Source organism: Rosa rugosa, chromosome 2 (assembly GCF_958449725.1).
Source record: "Rosa rugosa chromosome 2, drRosRugo1.1, whole genome shotgun sequence".
In the NCBI taxonomy this organism is placed as follows: domain Eukaryota; kingdom Viridiplantae; phylum Streptophyta; class Magnoliopsida; order Rosales; family Rosaceae; genus Rosa; species Rosa rugosa.
This window is the reverse complement of record NC_084821.1, coordinates 61,481,848-61,498,228: the sequence shown is the minus strand read 5'-3', so window position 1 is coordinate 61,498,228 and position 16,381 is coordinate 61,481,848. Positions and strand designations below refer to the sequence as shown.

General features: G+C 42.1%; 1 protein-coding gene across 1 annotated transcript; it reads right to left on the bottom strand.

Annotated features, from left to right (window-relative positions):
- Positions 1–92: 92 nt before the first annotated feature.
- On the bottom strand, positions 93–1,895 carry LOC133729068 (berberine bridge enzyme-like 14). Its single transcript, XM_062156544.1, has one exon. The coding sequence runs from the start codon at positions 1,893–1,895 to the stop codon at positions 291–293; it is 1,605 nt and encodes a 534-aa protein (XP_062012528.1). The 3' UTR covers positions 93–290.
- Positions 1,896–16,381: the final 14,486 nt, after the last annotated feature.

Sequence of the window (16,381 nt, the reverse complement as noted above, 5' to 3'; positions counted from 1 at the left end):
GACTGTGCTATTGTTCAGATATTTATGTAATCTTTCTTTTCTCTGTTGGCCTTGTTGTATGTTGGTCTAGCACTGAGGTGTTCTTCCCTTGAGATATATTCTGGCCTTGTTGTATTGGTCTAGTACAGAGGTGTACTTAATACATTATTTATAATTTCATATATGATAAATCAAACTAACAAAACAAGAGAAAAGTGGTTGGCACTTGTACATAATAAATAGAAGCACAATATTCTCTAGTTTTATTTCTTTGCACCGTATAGAATCAAACACTGAACTCTGCTCCTCCTTCATAATACTTGGGGCGGAAGAGTTGGAATGCTCTGTTCATTTCTAAAGAAATTATCAGGATCTACCTTTGTTTTAATCCGAACTAATCTTCCAAAATTGTGCTTGAAGTACTTAATCCCATACACTTCTCCTTCCTTGTATTCACCCTCTGTATTGGTTCCAATGTCGATATCCCGGTAGTTGAGAAAAGCCTCCCTTGGATTCTTGGACACATGAGGAGTCATTGCCTCATGAAGTTGTCTAGTCAAATTTAAGTACCTGTTGGTAGTCTCAAGCTCTCCATCTTTCCAGTTAAATGAATATTGGATCTTGAATATGTTGCCTGCTCTATGTGGAAATGGAGTTTCAGTGGCTGAAATCTCACTCATTTTTCCTCCATAAGGATTCCACAGCATTCCACCATCACCAATTTCTATCATCACTTTCCACAAAGCTTCCAAATCTGTCTTTGAAATCGGTTCCTGCACATAATCTGATTTCCGCTTCAGGAATGTTAGTCCCTTTGGAACCCTACTGAGCAAAACATCAAGGGAAGTCCCAATAGGGTAGCTAGCCCAAAACAGAATTGATTCAACCCAGCTCATTTCGATGCAATCCTTCTGCTGCAAACCCAATTGAGGCAAGCTTTGATTCAGCAGCCTCAGAAGCCTTACAGAATCCCCCAGGAACAAGGAAACAAAAGTGGCCGTGATTGTCTTTTCACCTTCTCTGCTTCCATTCCCTGGTGACAGCATCACTCTTATGAACAGATCATTTTCTATATTATCAGCAACTTTTTGCCACTGCACAACAATGTCTGTTGCACCTTGTTCTAATGTCCTTTCGACCTGGAACACCGTCACCTTCTCAGGAACCTTAACCAACTTGATCTTCCAAGCAAGAATGACTCCAAAACTTGCTGCACCACCTCCTCTTATGGCCCAAAAGAGGTCTTCTCCCATTGATTTCCTGTCGAGGATCTCACCATTCACATTGACAATTTGTGCATCAACAATGTTGTCCACAGAGAGACCATATTTTCTCATCATGTTACCATACCCACCTCCTGTGAAGTGTCCACCAGCACCAAGAGTAAGGCATACACCAGCAGGGAATCCATGGACTTTGCTCTTTGCAGAAATCGCATAGTAAATTTCTCCAAGAGTTGCACCAGATTGTACCCAAGCACTCTCATCAGCCAGATCAATATTGATGGACCGGAGATTAAACATGTCAAGAACAATAAAGGGCTTGTTGGAGACATATGATAGGCCCTCATAGTCATGACCACCACTTCTTATTCTGATCTCCAAGCCTACACTTTTGGCACAAACAACAGTGGCTTGAACATGGGAATAGTTCTTCGCCGCCACAATTAGCAGCGGTTTCGGGGTTGTGGGAGTCGAAAATCTGAGATTTCTCACATAAGAATTCAGGACGGATGAGAAATTGGCATTGTTGGAGGTGTAAACGACTCCAGATATTGGATTAGAGGACTGAGAATGGTTTGAAAGGCATTGGAGAAAAGTGGTTTCAACTAAGGATGAACTTGTAGCGCATGAAACTGGTGATATCACTCCAAGGATTGAATACATTGAGAGCATTGCTAGTACTAAAGGCTTCATTTTTGGTGGAAATGTTTATCTCCTCTCTCAAGCAATTGCTATTGAGGTTGGCTACCGTTTAAAGGCATAGAGGCATGATTCTTAGTTAGTTTTGAGTATGAAATTTTTTTATTTAAACGTTGTGACTGATGAATCTAAGCTCTTGGTGATTGTACACTACGCTATTATAGCACAATAAGAAAGAAATCTGCATTTTCATTCAATTAATGGAGTTTATTATACACATCAAGTTTTATAGCATTATAAGAAAGAAAGAGTCGTAACAGATTCGTTGTTCTTCCAATTTTTTTTTTTTTGAAAGGTCCAATTATTATTGTAACTTTATTGAAAATTATCTAAATGTCTAATTTTGCCTCTACGGCCTCGTTTGTTTAGTAGGAATGTCAAAATAGGAAAAATATTTATTTTCCTTTCCAGACCTATATAGAATGAAATATGTTTTGGTATTTCCATGTGGGTGTTTGGAACATCATTGAAAATTAAATTCTGGAATTAATTTTCCATTCCTATTGTAATGTTTGGTAAGTCATAAGAATGAAACATAAAATTATAATTTTCAATAACGCCTTTTTACTAATTAAAATACAGATATGACATCAACTTACAAGGAATATTGGTGGGGGAATATAAATTTTTTAGAGGGATAATTAATGTAATTTTGTCTTTGACAGTGAGAAATGGAAATAGAATACCACCCCTGAATAGTAATTCTATTTATTTATTTTTGGCCTGCATGAGTGAGGAAAACATTTACAACAGTAAATTATATGACCTTATATGATTTGTGGAGAAGCAAATCACATGAAAGAATCAAATTGTTGTCGTAGAAACTTTCGAGAAGCTTTGTTTTGGTCTAAATGAGGCAGTGAAACAAAAGACTGATTATAAGGAAAAATCTCCACAATGATCAACAATAGCAAATAGGGTTGGGTGCGGTCCGGTCTGGTCCGGTCCCAGTTTTGTATGGACCCGAGACCGAACCAATCTAATCGGTCTCGGTTCGGTTTACAGTTTTTTCACAGCTAAAACCGACTGAAACCCGAACCGGTAACTTTAGGTCCGGTTTTTCGAGCTATCGGTCCTGAAACATAGTTTCTCACTTTGCTGCAGATTTGCAGATTTCTAGCTTTCCAGCTTTCCTGTTTTCCAACATTTATGTATATGCAAGACAATGATCATACAACACAACTCAGAACTGGTACAATGATGTGAATGCACACATTAAATTATGATTTCATGATTACAAATACTAAAATAGTCAAATACATTCCACAACAGCAGTACTACCATAACAACACAGCTGCACAAGTGCATAGCAAATTAGCAATATAGCATCCATAAGACCACAATACAACTGACATTGTTCCATAGGGTAAAGCTATGGTATGTTAACATTTCTCATACATCAACTATTTTTACCACTTTAAAGACTCATGTTACCATTTTGAGGACTAATATGACTATTTTGAGGACTCATATGGTAAACTAAGAAAATTTACCACTTTAAGGACTCATGTTACCACTTTGAGGACTAATATTACTATTTTGAGGACTCATGTAGTAACTAAGAAAATTTACCACTTTGAGGACTAATATTACTATTTTGAGGACTCATTTTACAACTTTTAAGGCAATTGTATGCATGTCATACGTTAACATATTGTAGAATTTTCCTGTTCCATAAGCCAAAGTTGCAAAACAGAAAAAGTCACAACTCAGTAACTCACAAATTGTTTGGCAAATTAACTGCATATTTGAACTTAAAAAAAAATAGAACAAATTGTCAAATTGAAAATGAAGAGCAATTGAAGATGAAGAGGAGGAATTGAGAAGCAATCAAACAAAGGACTGGATTCCATATAGGCATGTATGAACTAAATCAACTGATGAACATTGCAGCAACAACATCACTCTCACATTGCTGAGTTCTCCAAGTCTCCAACAGCCTGCAAAGCGTGCAAATCAATACCATAACACTATCACATACTAACACATTGCAGATTGATCAAAATCAGTGATCATAACATACTAACACAATAGTGAGAACTTGATCAATGATCCACAAGACATTCACATCACAATCCAGTCCCACACTTTATAAAAACATAAACAATTCAAATCCTGAAAAACACATTGCAGTGATTGCACAATATAACACAACACATACTCACATAGCTTGTATTAAGTAACCTACATCAAGAGTTCAAGATGACAGATTTGAAGCTTCTACTGCATCACAATCGATTGTTATCTTTACAGCCTTATTTGCCTTTCCCACAAGAGCCTGTCCAGTTGATGCAGTATCCTCAAGTTGATGTTCTGCACCAAAACAGAAAAAGTTGAAAACTGGACAGTTAGTTCACTTTAATGTTCAATGCAGAAATAAAAAAACTACCACCTCTAGTGAATAATGAAAGTTTGAAACACCAAATGGAATGAACTAATGAAGCATTGAAGCACCTTTTTCCATTTTTTTCATAGAACACCATATCTTTTGCAGTTGGAAAGTACTCAATCTCTGATATGCTCATAGCATTTATCCAATTCTGCATGCAAATGAGGGCTTCCACAGTTCGGGGAGTCATGGAACTTCTATAGGGATCAATCACCCTACCTCCAGTACTAAAGGCACTTTCAGAAGCCATTGTACTGACTTGGACAGCAAGCACATCTTTGGCCATAAGTTGCAGATTTGGGTACTTCACTCCATTAAGCTTCCACCACATCAAAATGTCCCAATCTTCTTCTTTAGGTGGATCTTCAATCGGATTAAGACAATATCTGTCTACTTCATGTTGCACAACCACCTCTTCTGATTCTTTCAACTCTATTTTCCACTTTTTCAACATGTTAGCCCTCTTACCACTCAAGGTCCTTGCACTAGAGCTTATGCTTCTAGTCCTTCCACTAGTAATGTCACTCCCTAAACTTGTTTTACTTTTCTGAGTTCCATTTGAAGATGCATAAAGGTTAGTAAGCTACACAACTAGCTCATTCAGCTCATCAGATGCCTTCTTAACTTGCAATGCATCATATCCAAGCATATCCCGACAAGTACTGCCAAAGTTCCTAAGCTTATACCTAGGATCCAGCACGAGAGCTACCAAAATAAGCTGGTTCATGTCCTCGAGCTTCGCAAAGTACTTTGTAAACTTGGTTTTCATCTTCACAGCCATTTGCTGAAGGGTTCTGTGTGCTTCATGCTCAAAATCTGCTTCATCTCTCTCAAACAAGTCCTCTATCTCAGCTTTAATGCTTACAATGTCATGGAATGCTCGATGTGAGGTAGGTTTGTTTGATGCACTTACCCTTAAGGTTACCTCATAAAAGACTTTTAAGAACTGCAAAAATATTCCAGCTTTCTCCCAATCAAAGTGATTTGGTGGTCCAATCCTTTTTCTGGACTTTGGATCAACCACTACAAAACCATCCTCTTCCCCATCATGGTCTTCAGGTTCAGGTTCATCAAAATAGTTGTCTTACTTGCTGTCCTCTTCGTCAGCCATCCTATCAAAGGCTTTCTTATGCTCTAGGGCAGTCTCCAACATAATAAATGTTGAATTCCACCTAGTTGGGACATCTAAGATACATATTTTCTTAGATTCTAGCTTCTCTTTCTCAACACACTTCTTGAACACCTCAAGTCTCGATGAACTGCTCCTAACATACTTAACTGCATTTCTAATCAAACCCACTGACCTATCTAACATTGTGAGTCCTGATCTCACAATGAGATTGAGGATGTGAGCCAAACACCTCACATGCAAAAACTGACCTCCTAAAACCGGCTGCTTCAACCAATTCACCATTTTCTTCCTCACATAATCAATTGCATGCTTATTAGCTGCGGCATTATCGACACTAATTGTCAAAACCCTCTCGATACCCCATTGAATCAAGCATGTTTCAATAAGCTTCCCTATACTATTCCCCGAATGATTACTAATTACACAAAAGTTTAGAATTCTTTTGTGCATGCTCCATCCATAATCTATAAAGTGTGCAGTTAGCACAATGTAGTTAATGTTTTGCACTGATGTCCATGTATCAGTGGTTAAACACACACTATGGCTTTGCAATTCCTTCCTCAACTCTAGCTTTTTTTCATCATACATCTTCAAAAACAGTTTCACTATTGTTCTTATAGATGGAATCTCCCACTTCGGGACAGCCACTAAACAAAAATGCCTAAAACCCTTCCTTTCAATTATGCTAAATGGCAATTCATCCATCACAATCATCTCAACTGTACCTGTCTTACACCGATCCTACGACCACAGTTTAACAGCTAGACTAGGTTCACCACTAACACTTACACTCCCATTACTACCCAATAACGTCTGCCCTTTCTCTATGTCAGCCCTACCCGGATACTTCTTACACACATCTTGAATGTGTCTTCTAAGAGAACTAGTCCTATTGTCATATAAATCACAATCCAAATCGGTTGAGCAGTACTTACATTGAGCACGGGTGATGGTTCGAACCTGCTGCATCTTCCCATCAACTATTTCGAACACAGACTTCTCAATTTTCTGAAATTGCATCCAAACTTCGGATCGAAACTTTGTAGGCTTGTCACCCTTCTTCCTCTTCCATTTCCCTTTCGGGTCAACAGGTGGTAGAGCTGTTGAACTTCCCATATTGGATTGACTCGCTTCGGCTGATGAAATTGCCAAAATTATAGAGTTTACGGCGCCCCCCGAAGCCATGCTCGTTGCAGACCTTGCTGTCGCATCAGGCGAGACCATCCTTGACTCGATTAAGGGAATCCGAGAATGGAAGTGGATTGAAGGAAGAAATTAAATTGGTTGTTGGATTGAGGAAGAAATTGTGGTCAATAGCTCGCTTGACTCGATTAAGGAAGGAATTGGGTTTGGAATATGGGAGCAGGGTGGCTCTAGGAGTTTACGGTTAGGTTATTAGAAGTGTTTTTTTTTATTCTGACAGGTTTGGGTTGCCTACTTTTAGGGTAAGTTCTGCCGAATTTTCTGTAAAATCTTCTTTAAAAGTGGGTCCCACAGGGCCACTTCGGATTTCAGGGTGAAATTTGGGGTTGGCCCTGTCAGAGATTATTGCTCTACGTGAAGCTGTGCGTGAATGCATATGGTTAAGGTCTATAATTAGACATATTCGAGGAACTTGTGGTTTAAAGTTTACCACGGATGAACCTACATGCATTTATGAGGATAATGTAGTTTGTATTGAGCAAATAAAGTTAGGATTCATCAAGGGCGACAACACCTTGCATATATCGCTTAAGTTCTTTTATAATCAGCAACAACAAACACTCTTAAAGATTCAAGTGAATCAAATCCGATCAGAATATAATGTAGCGGACTTATTCACTAAGTTGTTACCTAAATCCACCTTCGAGAAACATGTTCAAAGCATCGAACTGTGGAAATTATCCGAACTCCCATGATTGTAGAAATTAGGGGGAGATCTCGACATCAGGGGGAGGTATGATGTCTACATGTTCCATCTCGAAGAGTGAAGGACGTGTTATACTCTTTTCTCCTCCTCGAGGTTGTTTTTGTCTCACATGGTTTTTATTACTTGAGCAAGGTTTTTAACGAGGCAACGTTTGAAGCGTCATCACCAAGTTTGAGTGGCATAAGGGAGAGTGTTGAAGAATGTTGACTTTAGTGTGCCTTGTCAAACCAGATTTACTTTCTATAGTTGTAATATGAGAGAAGGTTCTAGATTCATAATTCAAGTTAGAATAGGAATTCTTGTACTCCAAGAAATTGCATGTACTTTGTAATCTCTATATATATGGCTCCTATTATCAATTAATAGACACACCAATTCTCTCTACAATCTTTCTTGCATCTTATTTCCTTAAATAGTTAAGACCTCAGTTGATCCTTGTAACTTCTTTAGAAATGAACAAAGCATCCCTGTGTTCCCATCTAGGGGAAAATAGACTGTCCAAATAAATTGATTGGATTGGCAGAAAGAAGAAAACAATAAATAGGCTAAAAGAAGAATAAGGTTTCATTTGTTTACTGTTCTTCACAGCATTTTGATCCACCAATGTGCAAAAGAGCCAGATGATATAATTTGGCCATGGCTGCCTCAACCAATAAATATCGTGCAATAGGGGAAGAGGTCAGCAAACTCTAGAGCATTGGGTTCATCCGCCAAGTCAAGTACCCACAGTGGATTTCCAACTTAGTCATGGTCAAGAAGCCTAGCGGCAAGTGGCGGATGTGTGTGGACTTCAAGGGTCTCAACAAGGTCTGCCCCAAGGATAGCTTCCCACTACCCCGCATCGATCAATTGGTCGATGCAACCGCTGGACACGAGCTGCTCAGCATGATATACGCCTTCTCCGGCTATAATCAGATCAAGATGCATCCCGGCGACCAGGAGTGCACCACCTTCACAACCGACAAAGGCCTATACTGTTACAATGTCATGCCCTTCGGTTTGAAGAACGTTGGGGCAACGTATCAGCGGTTGATGAACGCCATGTTCGTTGAGCATCTCGAAAAAATCATAGAGGTATACGTGGACGACATGTTGGCCAAAAGCATCAAGGCCAGCGGACACGTGGCAAATCTATGCATCATATTCACCATTTTGCTGGCCTATGGCATGCACCTCAACCCAGAAAAGTGTTTCTTTGGCGTCACCGCTAGCAAATTTCTGGGCTACATCGTCAGTGAGCGGGGCATAGAGGCCAATCCCGACAAGGTGCAGGCCATCCTCAACATGAAGGCTCCGGAATGGAAAGTGCACTTTCAGAGCCTCCAGGGCAAGCTAACCGCCCTCTCCCGGTTCATCTCCAGACTCACTGACAGGTGCCTCCCATTTTTCAAAGTTCTGAAGATAACCCACAAGAAGGTAATTGACTGGAACCCAGACTGTGAGGCGGCGTTCCAGAGCTTGAAACAATACTTGGCAGCAGTCCCACTGCTTTCCATTCCTGTGCAAGGTGAGACACTGTACATATATCTAGCGGTATCCCAGTCAGCGGTAAGCTGCGCCATTGTCCAGCTAGAGGCCCAGGAGAAGCTCCCTGTATTCTACGCTGGCAGAGGCATGAACGAGGCAGAAACAAGATATCCCCCCTGGAACGGCTTGCTCTCGCACTCATTGTCGTCGCTAGGCGCCTCCATCAATACTTTCAGGCCCATACAATTCATGTCTTAACAAATCAGCCGCTGAGGCAGGTGATGCAGAACCCTGAACACTCAGGGGGCCTCAGCAAATGGGCCATCGAGCTCAGCGAGTTCGACATTGACTACAAGCCAAGAACCGCCATGAAAGGCCAAGCGATGGCAAACTTCATCGTTGAACTCACAGAGCGTCAAGATGAACCCAGCACATGGTCAGGGACCAGTACGGAAATGGTAACCGCTGAGGAACCAGCCCCCCCAGCAGGCAGACTGGAACCTACACGTAGATGCCTCCGCTTGCGCCAAGGCCTGCGGCGCCGGCGTCATATTAACAGGCCCTGGGGGACTAAACGTGGAATATGCGTTAAAATTCAACTTCAAAGCCTCCAACAACATGGCGGAGTATGAGGCGCTCATTGCCGGCTTACTCCTCGCTATTGACTCGGGGGCTGACAGTGTTAACATATTCAGCGACTCCCAACTAGTCGTCAACCAGGTCAACGACAGTTTCCAGGCCAAGGACCAACAGTTGGCGGCATACTTGGGGTACGTAAAAAAGCTCCTAAAAAATTCAAATTTCACACCATCACACAGATCCCCAGGGAAAAAACGCCAAGGCTGATTCGCTGGCAAGACTAGCAACCGCTCAGCCACACCAGAGTCCAGCGGACACAAGGGTGGAGTGCCTTGACAGACCAAGCATCACCAAAACCCTAGTGGAGATCTTCAACATTGAGGTCAATCCCAGCTGGATGGATGAAATCATTGAGTACAAGCACCATGGAACGCTGCCAGACGACAAGGTCGAAGCAAGACAACTCAAGCGGAGAGCAACCCGTTATAACATCCAGAATGGCAAGCTTTACCGCAAGGGGTTCACTCATCCCGACCTCCGGTGTCTGACCCCAAAGGAGGGAAAAGTCGTTCTTGCAATGATACACGCCAGTTCTCTCAAGCTTCAGTTTATCACATCCAAAGAGCAAATTGCTGATCTGTTTACTAAAGGCCTTTGTGCTCCTCAACATTCTTATCTGTGTTCCAGCTTGATGTTGCTCACTCCCCATCAAGCTGAGAAGGGGTGTTAGCACTATATGACGTTCATTGCTAATTAGTTTATGTTAATGTTAATTGGTTGAACCATAATTAGTTAGTTAGTTAGTTAGTTAGCTAATTAGTCCTCAGTCAGTTAATTAGTTTGTCAAGCATAATTGTTTGTTATGTGTTGACAGCTGCTATTGCTTTACACGTGTTATTCATCTGTGTACTTAACTCACTACTATAAATACTTGTAATCCTTGAGTCTTCAACATAATCAGAAATACATTGGATTCCTTTATATCATCTCTCTACTTTTGCTGTTACTTTCTCTTTCGTCTTCTTTTGCTATCAAGATCAACCAACAGTTCCCACCCGGTGAGAAGGCGGAGGTCGACCAAGTTACGATTTTGCCAACAACCTCTTATCCTCGCCAACCGACACTGCTCTTCACGCGTCAAGTTATAACGAATACCCGCTACCAAAAAAAAAAAAAAAACGAGACAGTGATTAGAAGAAATATATAGTACAGGCACGTTGAGCGAACAGTATCAGCCAACTTCAGTCAGCGACGACTGTCAACAACCTCGGATTGGCTGGAACTCTGACTTGATCCTATGTGTTGGCGCCCCTTCGTTTACACCTGCATCATACTCCCACCCCGAGGTCGCCACACAATAGGTCGCCCGCTAGGGAGACATCGAATCTTTCAGATTCTCTATCAACTTGGGCGCCCCCTGGCGGCGGGTGAGGTTCACCTGACCGCTACACCCTTGTCGCCTCACATAGGTAAGCTCGTAGAAGTGAAGTACCTCCACCACAGTAGGCCCTTCACACCCAGATAGACGCCACAACGAGTTCAGCGCTAACAACAAACGCCACATGTTAGGGCAGATCTGACCAAAGGCGAGATCGAACTCGCATATCGAAATCTGAAGATTGGGCAGCAATGGGAAGGTGACACCCTGGAAGAAGATAGCTTCGTGAACGGCGGCATGCCCCGCTGGCATAATGGAGGCCCTATCATCGGCGATCGGTGGCCGCAATTTCACCACACCGGGGAGGCGAAAAACCCACTTCACACGGTTGACGGCAACCGCCGTCATGGCCCTCCCGCCTCATCAACCGCGGTGCCGTCGGGGAGGAACCAAGCTGACTCAACCTCTTCCCCGCCAGCCTCTCTCACCACACCAGCGGAACCGCTAGCGGCTCTATTGCTCGCTAGCCTCTCCTCCTGCCTTTTCCGAGCGGCAACTTCCTCTCTTGCTCTAGAACTCTCAGGACGACCGACACGACCCATTGCAACCTCCCAGGGTATGGTTTGTAGCGGCACGATGTCTAGTGGTTCGGACAGTGAGGTTCCTGCAGGGGCAGACGGACGCAACGAGTCAATAAACATCCTATCTGGCACGTTGAGCGACACGTCAGACCCGGAATCCTTACTGCTCGAGATCTCTACGACGCTAACCATCACAAACCCTAAAACCCAAATCAGTCAGTACCAACAAGATCTAAACCCATCCTTACCCCTGTTTTCACCCAAGAACATCAAGAACACCCATACCTAGAAAACCCAGAAAGTGCCAAAACAAGAGAAAAACACACACTCAAAACCCAGATTCGACCATCTAGCAACGCAAGAATCCTCAACCTCCTATCAAACACCTAAAACCCACCCCCAAACACAATTCTACGCACTCAGATACACCAAAAAGTGGCAGCAACCACTTCAAAACCAACAATCCACAAACTGGCAGAAGCAAACAAAAACCAATAAAATAGGAACCAAGCTTGGGTTACCAACCTGAAGGATAGAAACTGGTACGCTCAAGGATTCTCGTCTTCGCTGCACGAGCTCTCCGTCTTCCAAAGATCGACAGTTTCACGGAGATTGCATAATTTTCTTCTCGGATCTCAGAGCAAAGCTTGAGGACGACGATAATGGGTAAAAGTACAAAGTGTTAAACCTCCAGGTTTCCCTATCTTTTATGTCAACATCAAAACAATCTAGACCGTCCGCTTAAAAACGACGTCACACAACAACCAAACACGTGGCCCACGATCGCACTTAATCTCCGGATTAACCGAGGCGTCGCCTCGGTTACAAAATCAATAATTACTCGCATTTTTGGCGAAGCGACGGGCGTGCTGCGAGCATATTATTCCACACGCTAACCCAATACGCCGTCAGACAAAGCGTCTATCCAAGGTAACCATTGAAAAGGAAGATCACCAATCATCGGGAGTCTCCGCTAAGCGCAACTCCGCTAGAGGAACTTCTCCCGATTCATCTTGCAAGCGAGATAGTCTCCGCTAGGCGCAACTCCGCTAGCAGACCTTCTCCCGATTTATCTTGCAAGCGAGATAGTCTCCGCTAGCGGAGCTTCTCCCTATTCATCTTGCAAGCGAGATAGTCTCCGCTAGCGGACCTTCTCCCGATTCATCTTGCAAGCGAGATAGTCTCCGCTCAGCGCAACTCCGCTAGCGGAACTTCTCCCGATTCATCTTGCAAGCAAGATAGTCTCTGCTAAGCGCAACTCCGCTAGCGGAGCTTCTCCCTATTCATCTTGCAAGCGACAGTCTCCGCTAAGCGCAACTCCGCTAGCGGAACTTCTCCCTTCTCATCTGGCAAGAGCGACAATATCCGCTATGCGTAACACCACTCACTGGGCTACCACCATGGCAAAGTCCCCGCGACACTACTATCAGCAGAGGGATTTCCGCCAACGGCGATTCCTGAGGCAACGCCTCACTCCGACAATGACCGCCACGCGGCGTTGCAGTCAAACCACGGTCCTCCGGGACAAGTAAGGGGACACGTCAACACAGTCTTCAACGGCTCTGATCAGGCACGTTGACCCCCCCCCCCCCACTTGGGTATCAAAGATTGGGCTCGCTACCCAACACCCTCTGCTCTGCGCAGCTCCCCTCAACAAATAATATGCCGGCCAAACGGAGGTCTAACTTAGCCGGGGAGTGGGGGACTCCCCTAGAGGCCTAGCAGGGGCCCACCCGAAAGGGTCTAAAGCGTTTGCTCAGTAAGTCCATGGTTGACAACGCACTGACGCTAATTATGCTCTTGCAAGTCTAGCAGAAGTAACGCTTCCAAACTACTAGGCAACTCCCCAACCAAGATTGCCCTCCTTGACTGGGGACTTGGGGGACTTGTACTTACATAGGCATTTGCAAGCATAATTAGTTATAATGAGCCACGCTCATGCTACCACAAGCGGTACCAACTACCGCCAATGGTGTGACCTACGGAAACACAGCCAAGCAGGCTACCGCTTGAGCCCCGGCTCACGCCCAGATCACAGCCGACGCGTCACCACGCGCCGCATCAAGATGGCATCAGAAGCTCCAGAAGCTGGGGACTAAAGCATATCAGTCGCACATCGAAAACATGGAGAAGATCAGTTCTCTCCTCACCTATAAAAGGTTCTCTCCTCTCTCCTCATTAATTACGCATTTACTACTTACCTACTGTTACTTTGTCAACATAAATACATTGACTAACTTAGGCATCGGAGAAGAGAAGACCGCCTAACGCGGTCTCCCTCTTACGCCCTCTATATTTTACTTGACAGGTAGCAGAAGCTCTAAGGATATCACAAGTAGCGGTCCGCTCACCGGACCAGCGTTAATCAAGATTTAGCTACCGCTAAATCTTAGACATTAACAAGGTGAAAAATGAATTTAGAGAAACTGACCGTTGGATGAGAAAATTGGAATATTTCATGGCTGTTTTAAAAAATTTAGCCAATTTCGTAGTCGTTTCAACTTCGATCCACTTGGTCAAATATAGTTGCCTTTATAACCGTATATTTATATATCAAATTCCTTAAAGAGCAACCCCATCAAGATATATAAAACTGGGAAAACCGACCGTAGGATAAGAGGATTGGAATATTTTATGCATGTTGTAAAAAATTCAGCCATTTTCGTTATTATTTTTACTTCGATCCATTTGGTCAACCGATTATGCGCTTATACTTCCCTAAGGGAAGCCGAACCATGAGAGGATAAAAATTCCTACATTTTTACATTGGTTGATTTAGCTCATACCCACGAGAGTGTGAGAGCTAACAGATCGAAAAAAAGAAGTTGGGAATGAGCGGTTATTTGCATATTAGTTTTATGTGGTATTTAGGGTTTAAGGTTGACCTACTAGATCGAGATCCAAGTGACGACGAAAATAGCTGAAATTTTGACCATAACCATTTCTTCTTATCCTGATAACATCCAACGGTTGATTTTGTGAAATTCTATTTCCTCCATCTTGTTGCTTAGGGAATGTATACTTTTTATTAGGGCTAATTACTGTTTAGTACCCTGTCGTTTTAGTCCAACATCAATTCAGTCCCTCGACTTTCAATTTCATCAAAAACACCCCTGCAATATCATTTTCTCGTCCAATAGGTCCCTCCGTCGGAATTCCGTCAATTTCAACCGTTAATTGCTGACGTGGCAGTCCAACGCAGCAAAAGTGGGACCCACATGAAAGCCAAATACCGAAAATGACCCTAGCCAACCAGACATGGAAAAATCCAAAATAAATCCCAAATTTTGAGGTTTGGGAGAATCGAACCCACACCACCATGCATGCATAGCAAAGCCCCAACCACCATGCCACTTGTACAACATTGATATATGTCAAACAACATAATATAGTGGCATGGTGGTTGGGGCTTTGCTATGCATGCATGGTGGTGTGGGTTCGAATCTCCCAAACCTCAAAATTTGGGATTTATTTTGGATTTTTCCATGTCTGGTTGGCTAGGGTCATTTTCGGTATTTGGCTTTCATGTGGGTCCCACTTTTGCTGCGTTGGACTGCCACGTCAGCAATTAACGGTTGAAATTGACGGAGGGACCTATTGGACGAGAAAATGATATTGCAGGGGTGTTTTTGATGAAATTGAAAGTCGAGGGACTGAATTGATGTTGGACTAAAACGACAGGGTACTAAACAGTAATTAGCCCTTTTTATTACAACTAATAAGCTAGTTATACCACATTAGTAGACATATAAGAATTTTGTACGATCCAAACAAAATTAAAATTAAAAATTGATAAATTTGACAGTACCCATCTATTTATAGGGTACTTTTAGGTAATGTGTAAAAAAATTAACCCGATCCGCCTTCATTTTGACATGAAATAAACTAGTCAACCCTTTAAAAGCTTCGACTTCCCTAAAGGGAGCCGAACCTTGAGGAGATAAAATTCTCGAAATTTTTATATAGTCGATATAGCTCCTAGCCATGAGAGCGTGAGAGCTGACAGATCGAAAAAATAAATTACGAGTGAGCGGTTATGAGCATTTTAGTTTTATGTGGTATTTAAGATTTAGGGTTGACCCACTAGATCAAGACCCAAACGATGACGAAAATAGATGAAATTTTGACCATAACTATTTCTTCTTATCATGATAACATCCTATGGTTGATTTTGATAAATTCTATTTTCTATACATTGTTGCTCATGAAAGGTATACTTTTTATTACAACTGATAAATTAGTTGTACCACATTAGTAGACATATAAGAATTTTGTGCGATCTAAAAAAAAAAATTTGAAAATTGATAAATTTGATAGTACTCATCTATTTATAAGGTATTTATAGGTACTGTGTAAAAAAATTAACCCGATCCGCCGTCATTTCGACATGAAATGAACCGGTCAACCCTTTAAAAGCTTCGACTTCCCTATGGGGAGCCGACCTTTGAGAAGATAAAATTCTTGAAATTTTTATATTAGTCGATATAGCTCCTAGCCATGAGAGTGTGAGAGCTGACAGATCGAAAAAATAAGTTACGAGTGAGCGGTTATGAGCATACTAGTTTTATGTGGTACTTAAGGTTTAGGGTTGACCTACTAGATCGAGACCCAAATGACGACGAAAATAGCTGAAATTTTTACCATAACCATTTCTTGTTATCATGATAACATCCTACGGTCGATTTTGATAAATTATATTTCCTATACATTGTTGCTCATGGAAGGCATACTTTTTATTATAACTAATAAACTAGTTATACCACATTAGTAGACATATAAGAATTCTGTGCCATAAAAAAAAAATCAAAATTAAAATTTGATAAATTTGACATTACCCATCTATTTATAGGGTATTGAAAGGTATTGTGTAAAAAAATTAATCCGATCCACCGTCATTTCAACATGAAATAAACCGGTCAACCCTTTAAAAACTTCGACTTCTCTAAGGGGAGCCGACCCTTAAGGAGATAAAATTCCTGAAATTTTTATATTAGTCGATATAACTCCTAGCCATGAGAGCGTGAGAGTTGACATATCGAAAAAAT

What these genes read in the sequence shown, in the direction of transcription:
- LOC133729068 (XM_062156544.1), bottom strand. Translation starts at nt 1,895, where the DNA reads ATGAAGCCTTTAGTACTAGCAATGCTCTCAATGTATTCAATCCTTGGA.